This window comes from Sylvia atricapilla, chromosome 2 (assembly GCF_009819655.1).
Source record: "Sylvia atricapilla isolate bSylAtr1 chromosome 2, bSylAtr1.pri, whole genome shotgun sequence".
NCBI classification, from domain to species: domain Eukaryota; kingdom Metazoa; phylum Chordata; class Aves; order Passeriformes; family Sylviidae; genus Sylvia; species Sylvia atricapilla.
In genome coordinates, this window is record NC_089141.1 from 15,432,552 (window position 1) to 15,444,792 (window position 12,241).

At 38.8% G+C, this 12,241-nt stretch overlaps 1 protein-coding gene across 1 annotated transcript in view; it reads left to right on the forward strand.

Moving 5' to 3' along the window:
- Nucleotides 1–12,241, forward strand: part of ROBO2 (roundabout guidance receptor 2) — an 85,253-nt gene that overhangs the window by 42,788 nt on the left and 30,224 nt on the right. Inside the window, exons 10-11 of the mRNA XM_066340909.1 lie at nt 2,698–2,854; nt 8,806–9,066. Of these exons, the coding sequence (XP_066197006.1) occupies nt 2,698–2,854; nt 8,806–9,066 (418 nt within the window). The remainder of the gene's footprint in view (nt 1–2,697; nt 2,855–8,805; nt 9,067–12,241) is intronic.

Consider the following 12,241-nt stretch of genomic DNA (forward strand, 5'->3'; position numbering starts at 1 on the left):
TGGAGTCAGAGACCAGCTTTGGTGATGTAGTCCCCATCAGGGTGAGCAGGGATTTGTTCTCTCCCTTCCTTCGTTAGTACTTTAAGTACTACTTATTATTCTGACTAAGTTTCTGCCTCTCTTACATGAATATTATGAGAATTCCTATCCCACTGTGGAATGGAAAATAGCTAAAACCTCAACTGTTTTATGATGCAGAGAAATTTTGTAGCTATAGTTTGCACAGATTATGTCTATACTAAGATAAGCAGCCCAACTGGCAAATTCTTTCTCCAACACTCAATTCACCTAGAGATTTAGACAATATAATTGAATTTCAGTGTGAGGAGACATTGAAGCATCAAGCATCGTTGCTATGGGGAAACAAAGCTTTGGTGCATCAGTTTTCAGACACAAATCAGGCTTTATGTGTTCAGTGTCTGTCCCACCAGTCTGACAGTGGAGTAACTCTGCCCATGGGGACAGAAATCTCCTGGCCAGCTGTACAGAGTAGGCTGCTTTCCCTACCAGCAGTGACCTTGGAGTTCTCTTCTTTCATTTCTTTATCTAAACAAGTCCCTTTTCTCTCTGCTTCACTCTTTCTAAAATCTCCGTTATCTCCAATTGTTCTCTTTGAAACCCCCAAAATCCAAGTGTCTCCCATACTAGTACTCAACATGTCCAACCTACATTTTACCAGTCTCTTAAGATTATCAAGCTGCTACACTTCCAAAATCTTCCTCTCCACCTCAGTTAGTCTCTAAGATGAAGTTGTTCTTTGCATTCCTCTTCTCCATGTATTCCTAGTTTAAATCCTCCTGCAACACAAAGACACGTGCATGTGCTTTTCTCCTAAAGCAGCCTCCTCCTGCCTTAGTTCTTGTTTGCTCCTACTCCTCCTGACTTTTAAAAAATTTCCCCATGTCCCACAAATTAAAATTAACCTACTTCCTCTGCACTGTTCAGTGACCCTATTTCTAACTCCACTTATTTTTGCTTTACCTGTGTTTTGAAAGCTTCATTTTCCCTCCAGAAGGTTCATGTATTTGTTCCTCTAACTCCCCTGTCACTGGAGTTTCTTTTCACTGGTCAAAATGTTCTTTCCCTTTTCAAGAAAGCTGCCCTCTCTGCCAGGCTACAAACGGAAGGAAGAGACTGTTTTCCATTCTAATAGAAGTAATATCATCTCAGTTCACACCTAGTGAATGACAGGATCTCGGCTGGACTTACTATAAATACTCCAAAACAAGGAAGGAAGAGAGCTTTGTTGTGGAATTGAGTAGTGGAAAGCAAAGTCTTTCTTGCGATGTGCTGCCAGCCAGGTCGATTAGAAACATTGCTGGGCTTGTTGCCTGTCTCTAGAAAGCACAACAGGGGCTGAAAAGAAAAGTCTTGGCTGCTTCTGAGTCACAGAATACCATTTTTCTTCCTTCTCTATCTGTTCCTGTTTTCATCCAGCTGATGCTTGGAAGTAACAGAAGAAAGCCACCATCTCACAGCCAAAATTCCCATGATAGGGGCTTGTCTCTATTGCTAGAATTGTGCCTCCTTGTGTGTTTCTCTGTGCCTAAAGCTAGAGCCAAGGCAAAGAGGGCCATGCCTGCCAGTGCACATTGTGCCACCCTCCCTGACCAGTCAGTTGTGCCTTTCTTGATTCTCTGATTCATTTTATATGAGAATTTTTTGGCTGATCCTTATAAATCATCAAGTGGCATCAGTGGGTGAGATGGATTAGGCTGTGCTTTCTGCAACAGGCCAGGGATGAGTGAGAGCAACTGGGATGAGTGAGAGGCATCTGGCAAACCATTCCTCCACCCAACAAAGAGTTTGAAAGCCACATCGAAACTCTAAATAATAGATGGATCCCCAGCCAGTCAAAGGGTTCAAAGTGTTATGCCATTCTTCCTCTTAATGAATTCCTGACATTAAAGAAAAAGAAGTCAGGGCAAACTAAAGGAAGCAAAGCAAGTGGGATGAGAGCTTTCTCTGTAAGATCACTCTTCTACAAATGGAAGTGTCTCAGGTGGAGAAGTGGATGCAAGGACAATAAGAGAAAAGCAGAGGGTTTAACCAAAATGCATTGTTCACTTCATTTCTACCTTATCCATTAGAGCTGTATATCAGAAATAGAACTTCTTCTCCATAGTGGCACAAGATACTTGAATCCTGTGAAACAGTCAGTCCTAAAACATTGCACATGACCTCCTGCTCTTTAAAAGAAACAGAAATTAGAAAATTCCTATCAACAAAACCCTGTTTCTTTTGTTTTGACAGTTACTCTTGTCTTGAAATTTCTTGACTCCACTGACAATTTTTTCGGATGGTGTCCTTAACGTCTGTGTTTTCCACAGAAAATGATTATGCAAAACTGTCTTATAATCACACTGGATTCTGACCTTTGAAATAATTTGCTATGTTTTGTTATATTTCTTATACAGGCGAACCTGATTTTCCTTGTTTCTGCACTACTGTGCTGCAAATGTACAGAGGTTTAAAAATAAGTGATTTTCAGTAAATATTCAGATTATTTTCCCATCCCATTCTATTATTACTTATAACCTTGTGGCAGCATTAGCACATTGATGCTGATTCTGCTGAGATATAAATACATCTTTTTTGGGGCATGTGCTCTGGAATCAGAATTCTGTCAAAGAAATGTAAATAGCTGGCTTTGTTTCCCACTTTGTAACTGTAACATTTTCTATTTTGGATTTGCAGGTGGCAAAGGAGGGAAAAAGAAGAAAAACAAAAATACTGCCAAGCCCCAGAAAAATAATGGTTCAACTTGGGCCAGTGTTCCTCTCCCACCCCCTCCTGTGCAGCCACTTCCAGGCACAGAGCTGGAGCACTATGGGGTGGATCAGCAAGAAGCAGGGTAAATTTTTTTTTTCTTTTTCTTTTGAAGAAAAATCTGTAATTTGCAGAAATGAATCTTTTTTTTTTTTTTTTTTTTAATTTTGCTAAGTGACAGAATTATTCTGTTTTGTTTAAAAATAAATAGAGAGAACACCTTATCCTGTAGACTTATTCAAGGATGTGGAGAAGGAATCTTTGAATAGCTTCTCTGGATAGTCACTGAAGATGGAAACAAAAGTGACCTTGCTTCATCATCATGTAGGGCTTCAGTTCTTTCTCATGCTGAGAAGTATCTCACTTCATAGGTAGCTTAATTGAATTCTGGGGTAGCATGCAGCTGAGGGGACTCAGAGTGAGTAAGGATGACATAATCTTGTTCTGTGTATTTTTTCACTGCTTTGATGTTTAAAAATATTAGAGCAAACAGAGCAAAAAAAAAAAAAAACCAACACCAAATTGGATTAATTTTTGAAGATCAACCAATGGATAATAATCTTCTCATCGGCTTTTAGAAGAAATTTCACAGCTGAGGAAGGCATGCTAATTTTTTTATTATTATTCAAACAACTTTCAAGTTTCTGAAACCTTCCGAATAATTTTGCATAGCTCAGACTTGTTCTCAAGGACACAAAATTACACAAGAAGTGCTAAATGAGAGGAAAGAACATTTCCTACACAGGCAACAATTAAAAAATGCCTTTTATAAAGTGTAATTATGTGATATACCAGGTTATCAAGCTCTGGGGGTAAATCAGAGTATATAAAAACCTAATTTATTGTGGGTAGCTCTGTTGGAGCCTTTGAGAATAATTGTTCTGTCAGGGACAAATTTCTGTCTGTTTCAATACATGGATTAATCAATGTCTCCTCAGGATTAAACATTTTTAAGAATACATTGTAATAACTTTACTGAATAAAAATATTTCAAGCGTTATCTCAATTATAAGTGTGAGTTGATCATTACTACTTTAATAATTAAAGTTAGAAAAATTCCGTATTGTTTCAGTTTATACTAACTCCTTTGACTCTTAAAATGAGCAATAAATGACTGTTAGTCAGGGAAGTTCTTTTTAAAATTAAGGCCCATTCAAGCTGTATTAGAGTTAGAATTTTGAAGTAATGGAAATGAATAACCTTACTGATTGTGAGTGTTGTTTAAATCTCAAGGCAAAAAGTTCATATAATCATTGTCTTCTGTATTCTAAGAGGCTAAAATAAATTTTAAATTGCTTCACCATATAATAGTTTCATCTTTATCAGTTTATGTCCTTAAAGCCCATGTGCAGCCATTTCACTAAAACAATTATCCAATAGAAGACAAACCACTTGGATTTTCCTCAGAACAATGAAATAGCATTAAAGCTAGATGGAAATACCTTATAGAGAAATCCCTTGTGGCACAGGGCTTGGCTCCTCAGTTGCATAGAGCACCTGTAATTTAGCTGCAAGGAATGATGTTGATCACCAAGACAACATTGGTTATTTAAAGAGAAGGTAGTCACCAGCCTCCAGGTTCACAGCCATTCAGACTTAGTTTTTCCTCTGATTACGTTTTGAATTACTCTGCTCTGTTTTTTGTAATGTCTCATTAGCAGTGGTGGTAGAGTGTGTTTTACCAAACACAGAAAAAAATTGAAGGTTGGACTTAGAGTCTCAGTGTGGAGCTACAGTAATTTGGAACCACCTTTGATGAAGACTGAATCTGCAATGCCCATACTTTCTCAGGATGCTTCCAATACTAATGGTGCTTCTGTATTCAGGGGTTGATCTTGTTTCTGTGGTTTTCAACATGCTAAATGGGAAACAACAATCATAGACTGCATTCCTTATGTTGCCTTTAACATTCACATGCTGGATTAAAAAAAAAAAAAGCCACTTTTTTTAAACTTTTTGCTTCTTCTTTGTTTTTACTCTATCTGTGACAAGTTCAGAGTACTTTAATTTTAGAATTAGTTACATGCAGATGTAATTATATTGTGAATTGCAACTGAAAAATGAGCTTCCAGTCAGAAAAACCAAACACATTAATGAAATTTTCACAATATTATACAAAATATGAATGTTTAGGACAGTAAAACAAGGAGGGTGACATCTAAACAGTAATTTGCTTTTCTGTATATCTTCATGTAACAATTAAATTAATGTGTGAGTTTTATTGGCATGATTATCACCAAAAAACTCAAAAAATCTGACACCTAGTTTTACTTACTAGAGATTAGCACTAGTGGCCTTATAAGCACTAGTGGACTTCTAAGTTGCAAAAGGTAATCCATAATAGCAAGTGATATAAAAAAAAATGCAAAACAAAGAAAAAACGCACTCAGTTTTCTCTACCATCTTCTTCTCAAAGGCACTAGGGTTGGCATTTGCCTCCATTTTCCCAGAAACTGCAGAAGGAAAAGTGAATGTCTTACTCCAACTAGCCCTGTTATATAATGTAGTAGAGGTTTGGGGATCTCTTAGATTGAATTCCTGTTTAACGTCAGCAAAGAGCCTGTTTATGGCAATTAAGTTTCTCTTTTCCTATAGTAGCTCCCAAAATGACATGCTCCCTTTCCCACCCTTTTCGGAGAAGATGATTTTACTTGATTTTATGTGAACTTGACAAGTTTACAAGCAAGTAAAGAAATGCTCGTTTCTTACTCATTATCTTTCTTTTTTCACCAATAATATGCATGATCTTGAGCCAACCCAGTAAAGGTAGTCAGGATATTGTTATTTGGTTATTTCTATTTCTTGCTATTGATTACACCTCAAAATGGAATATTAGTTGCTGAATGTCAATATATTTGATACTTATTGTCTGTCTTTGTGAAAAGTTAAGGAAGTTAAGGAAGTAGTACCTTTTAATTAAAAAAGTCCTTTCTGGTGAGTTCCAGGGAGGGAAGCTTCATTTGTTGCAACAATGTATGTAATGAAACACAGTTTTACAGACTGTGCCCTATACCTATCACCTTTATTTTGTATTTGTAAGGAACAAATCTATTAGTGTAATGAATCGGGCTTTTTAATAGTAAAAGATTACTATAGAAGTGCTGACAATACAATAAAACTTACTAGAAAAAATACAGGCTCATGTTTGTTAACCAGAACTTATTAAGATCTTAATTATAATGAAATTACAGTCAGAGGTCGCTAATGAAGTTAAGGCACTTAGATTTCAATAAGTGCACTTGATAAAAGCTGCATTTTCACCACATTGGATTTACTCAGAAGATGAATAAGGACATGGATGTGGCCAGTAATCATTATGTGGTACCAGATATTTCTATAACTGTATCACTTATGTGACATGTAGTTACTATGTAGTCTGATAGGTTTGCTGCCTTTTTTTTTTTTTTTTTTTTTTTTTGTGCTGTGTTGGTTTTCGTTTTGTTTTTCTCTAAGGTGTTATTTTGGGTTTTGTGTTACTTTTCTCAAAAGTGAAGGTTAGAGCTTGTGGCTTTTTTAGACACCTTACATTAAGAAGACAAAGGTTCTGGTTCTTGTACCTGAAATCTTGGATCTCAAATGTTCTAAACTTCAGGCTGTTTTCCACTTCAAACAAAATTTGGGTAAAGATATACTTGTGCAGAAACTTTTCACTAAGAAACCTCTTTACTAAAAAGCCTTTTTGCTATCAAGCTGAACCTTTGGGGATTTGAAGTGAGTAGGGTCAGGAGGCGAGCACATCCAAAGCTCGTTTGTTCACCATTGAAAAGTCACCTGGGAGTGTCTTTTTCCCCTGTCCCTTTTAAAGAAGAAGCCATTATAGCAAAGCATAAGGTTGAGAGAGCAAAAGGAAGTGAAAGAACTGTTGCGCTGCACATTTTTAGGAGCATGATTTAGGATGGTCCCTTCAGCCTTAGTTGCAAATGTCCTGAGTAAATGTTGTTTGGAAAGACAAATTACAGCTGGTCATATCCTAATTTTTTGCTAAGGATGAATAGGTATCATGTAACATTTTCTTAAATCTCTGTATTATGAAAGTGGTAATGGTCAATCACTCCACCTCTCCTAGAGGCCAGATGTTAAGAAGCAGCCTTTATTTTCACTTCTGTACTGATATGTGCTTGTTTATCTGTTTATGGCTATATCTCCATATATAGAGATTTAAATTTTTAGAAGTATGTGAATTACCAGATATATTTTCCATGGACTTTTGGAAACAACCAAAAGTTGTTTTAGCTGTCCTGAATCTGTGCCTTTAAATACAGACTACAGACTTCTGAATAAGGAAAATGTAGTTTTGTAAATTTAAGAAACCTTTGTGTTTTGCTGAAAGTGAATGTTCTGTTCATAATACAGGTTTTGCAACTTCTCCGTCTCAGTGTTCCCAGCCTTTTTGTAACCTGGCTTCACACTTGAGAAAATTGACAGTAATTCATTTTTCTCTGGGAAATTGCTAAATCCTTCCTTCCAACTCAGAAGCTTTAAAGGAGTATTTTTAAGCTGGTTTGAGAAATTAACTGTATAGTGCAATGCATTGCCTGCCTGCATTGCAGAAAAAAAGGACCTTGTCAGCAGTCCTTGAAGGTGGAAAGAAGATAAAGTGACTTAGATGATGCTTGGGAAATGGCCTTTTGAATGTGTGATGGTTTGACAGTGAAGGAGCTTGTGGTTGTCTAGTATTTCTATGTATCCTGAGTTATTTTGGAATGCACCAGGAGTTAAGAAGAAATGTGTGATGATGCTCAGGGGACTGATGCCTGACTGGATGTTTTGAAGATGGGAAAAGTAGCCAGTTGAGATTTGAGTGGTGTGATTGTCAGCAAAGCTGCGTACAACTGAAGTTGTGCTCAGATTAGGGAATTACTCTGGGGAGATAATGCACAGGGAATGACCACAGTCACTAAGGCCTATCCACCTGGAGTGATGCCAGAGTCTCTAAGGGGCAGCATCCCAGGATGATACTGTAATACAACACTGAATTGAAAGGTCCTCTGATGAGTACAGAGACTGAAAGGAATTGGCTTGCTGACAAAACTTGCATTGTTTCTAGCCCTGATCAGATATAGCACCATCCCTTACACCTTTGGTATAAGGCAACAAAAAACACAAACTGCTACTTGGACACCCTTTATGTCTGAAGAGAGAAGAATTTGGTATTCAGGAATACTCCTAGTAGTTAATATTTCCATTTACTTTGGGCAGGTGTGTCGAAAGTGTTCAGAAATGTAGCCCTGTCTAGGTGAGTCCCAGTACAGATTGGTTAGGAGGTGGGGTGCTGGCAGAGCTGTCAACCTGTGTGCTGATGTACCTTATCAGCTGGTGCTGTGACACAGCATATGCTTGGGGTCAGTGCTGCTGTGACATGGATGTATTGCACATCATAGGAGATACCTGTGTGCAGGGTGGGAAGACCAGAATTTATGAGGAAAGTGTAGCTTTTTATTTAAGCTCCAAACCAGAAACAAATGGTGAATTTATAGACAGATAAAGAGGAGGATGGAAGTAAATGTATAATACTCTTGGGCTCACAGTGACTCTTGGGGATGGTGCTGTGCAGGGCCAGGAGTTGGACTTGGTGATCTTTGTGGGTCCCTTTCAACTCAGCTTTTTCTGTGAAATATTCTGAGAAATAAATGCCTAAATGCTACGACATAAAGCTTGCTCTACCTTTTAAGAATGCTGCTATTTTCATGTCCAGGTCAATATTCATTCTCCTACATTAATGATCCTGGAAGTGTGTTAAGTCATTTTTGTTGTTGATTGTGGTGTAACATTATCTAATCACCATTAACGAATGCGATAATGGGTCAGTAATTTTTCTGTTGCATATCTTGTTCCAGTTGCTTATCAGTTGTGGGAAAAATTAAACTGAGTCAGGACAATCTAAGCAATTATGACCCTATTATCATTAAATTTTAGAATGCACACAGTGTGCAAGGTTTCTGACTGTAGCAGGAATCCTGTGTACCCTCTACACCCTCTACTGTGCAGCAGAGAAGAGTTTTGATACACACTAAGTTTATTTGGTTTTTATTTTAGATATGACAGTGATGGTTGGTGTCCGCCTTTGCCAGTTCAGACCTACCTGCATCAGGGCATGGAGGATGAGCTTGAGGAAGATGATGATCGTGTCCCCACACCTCCTGTCCGGGGAGTAGCTTCATCTCCTGCCATCTCCTTTGGGCAGCAGTCGACTGCAACCCTCACGCCTTCCCCACGAGAGGAGATGCAGCCAATGCTTCAAGCTCACCTCGATGAGTTAACAAGGGCTTACCAATTTGATATAGCAAAGCAGACATGGTAAATGTTTGAAGGGGTCACCTGTGATCAGGGGAAATGTAATAATAATAATAATAATAATAATAATAATAACATAATACATTCCTTTTTGACATAAATAATGACTTGTGTTTCAACTATGTTTCCAAAGAAGTAAGGTGGAAGAAGAAATAGCAAAACTTTACCCACTGTGTGCTTTTAAAATCATAAGACAATATGTTAAATTTTGTCTAGAAATATGTAAAAACAATATTCCTCCAAAACTTTGCACGTGTTCAGCTAAGTAGTTAATATGCACTTCCTGACAGCTTTTATACAGTTGAGACTACTCTCTCTTCAGGCTAGCAGAAGACAGGAATTTTATTTAGGATTTTCAAGAATAATAAGATTCTAAATTCCTAATTAAAAATAATGACAGTCTCTTAAAATAGCAATGTGGCAGCTTTTACACTGTGTCACATAAGAATGAAGTATTTGCGTCTCTGTACTTCGAACTACCATGAGAATTTCTGATCTGTAGGAAAAACCCAGGAACAGCAGAAAGCAAGTTGTTAGTATTTACAGGATGCATCTAGTGTTTCAGAGCGCTTTATGCCTATTTAAAGGAAGAGCAAGCAAATACCACAGTAACATTTCCCCTGCAAAACAAACAGAAGCAATCTCTTCAGGGACTGAAAAAGAACTTGTCAACTGCACCAGGCTGGGGATGTGGTGAAGGTCAGTTGCTTCCTGGATGTTCCCTGAGCAGCAGTTGTCCTTTTACAACTCTTCCACCCAGACAAAGCCCATGACTCTCGGTGGAGCAGAGAGGGCTAGTTACTGGATGGCACGCTGCCAGCAGAGGAGCAGCCTTTCTTCCCTGGTAAATAAAGCCACGGAGCTGTTCAGCTTGAGCTCCCATGGATACATCAGGCAGGTAGGCAGGCGGTGCCAAACCAAAGCCAGCTGTTTTCCCTGGGCACCATGGAGGCCTGGGGGCTTGTCTGCAATCTGCACTCAGTCAACAGGGTAGCTGGGTCCCGCTGCAGCGCCGCGCTGCCAAGCGCCGACCCCAGCCTGCCTGTGGGACAGACCCAAATCCCAGCAGCAGCCAGACCTGGCCTGTGGAAGGTACTGCCTTCTGAGCCAGCACACAGATGCACACCCTGCCAGCACAGGCAGTGGCTGCTGCACTGTGCAGCTGTTACCCTTCCTACGCCCTCCAAGGCAGTCCAGGCATGGATAATGGAGCAGGACGCTGCGCCGAAGCCTCGTGCAGCTGGCAGGAAAGGTCTTGCTCCCTTTCTGGAGAAATGAAAATTGATTGGGAAGTTTCATAACGTGCTTAGGATTATACAGATTTTAATGTTGCTCTTGTGTAAAGTCACAGTAATTGAGCCTGAAACTCAAAAAAAAAAAAAAAAACACCACCAAAGACATAACCTTTTTTTCTTGCCTTTTGGGTATTAGGCTAAATGCTGAGGGTGGCTTTTAAATACAAGGGATTTTTATGACGTGGAATTTTTTAATATATTTTTGTTGTTTGGCTGGATATGTATCATGCTAGTCAAAGTGAGTCCTCCATTGTTTTGACTGGGAAGGAATATTTCTTAGTCTTCTTTTCACAAAGTTAACCTGTCCATTGTAGAGACAGAGGAAAACTAAACAGCAAAATGAGACCTGTCAGATAGGTTACTGTGGGAGTAGCAACTGAGAAATACAGAGATCAGCCAACTAGGAATTTAAGAAAGAGCCCATTAGAGATTACTGGAAAAGTACATAATCATTATGGCCTTGATCCAGCAAATCACTTAAATATATGCTTAACTATGAGTACATGAGAAATTGACTTCAATTGTTCTATCACAAGCTTAACATTAAACATATACTTAAGCATTTTGCTTGATTAGGAGCTAATCACACTGTTTATTGAGGGTTAGTTAGATGGTAATGCCCTTTAGTGCCCCAGTGTTTTGAACACTGTGTAGAACACTAAAAACCTGGTGTCCAGGCAGAAATGTGCTCAGTAGCTGTTAAGCAGAAGAAGGTTGTATGTCAGAAAGGAAACACTTGTTCTGGAAATAAGATTCAGAATAGGCAGTAAGTTAAAGCCTACACCGAGGTGGGGAGAGTTACCAGTGGTACATAACAGTTACCATGACATTCTCATATCTGATAGCTTTACATTATTTAAGGAAAAAAAAAAAAAAAAAAGGCACATTGAATAAAGATAATTCATTCATGCAGGCAGTAATTCAGCACAAAGTTCCCACTGAAAATGTATTATAGCTGGGAGCCAAACAGGTGACAATTGTAATTTCTTTGGTTTTACTGATGTCCAAACAAGAGACCAGCAGAATCCTGGATCCCATCCAGAGTGCTGCCGATTCAAATCAGGTCATGGCACCTCACGTAGAGCCACCCAAGGATTCCCACATGCCTAACTTAGCAATTTTAAGTGTGGTACATGCTCTTGTGCCAAGGCCAGTCATGCCTGGCTCCCTTTGCACAGCTTGCTATGTACCTGTTGTGCTGTGGGGAATGCTGCTCTGAAAGCTGATGGTGATCTTTTAGCTCAGAGACCAAGCAAATCCAACTCTGAATCTCACACTTGCCTTTGGTCATTTAGCTATCCTGTCTTCTTTTAGCTTTTTTGTCTTCTTTTTTCTTTTTCTTTTTTCTTTTTTCTTTTTTCTTTCTTTTTTTTTTTTTTATGTGATTACTGCATGCAGTGATTTCACACATGCGTGCCCTAATGGTGCTGCAATTACATCAATTAAACTTCCTGGAATAAAGCAAAATGGAAAGGCCTCGCTGATGATGCGTTCATTGGACTTGAAAATTTCTTCTGTCCTGCTGGCCATTTGCTCCTCTTTAGGGTGACTTTTGCTTCAGGCACTGCATCTGTTAAAGCAGAAGAAGTGAGATTTAACTTTGGTTCAATGTGTGATTTGCAAGGGGGAATATTGGGTGAGACACATGTACGCTAGGCTGGGATTCAGGATTTTTCTTTTCCATGGGTTTCTACCTGATTTTTGTGGCCTCTGTGGCTGCCATTCTTCATCTGTGAGAAGACAATCCTGAACTTTCCCATCCTAGAGGATTTTATCTTTATTCTTTTTATTTAAGACTGGAAAGTGTGCAGACACTCTGGTATTAGAAGCTGAAGTAAATAATTTAATTCACTTTTCTTTAGTTTGACCTAACCAGACATGTT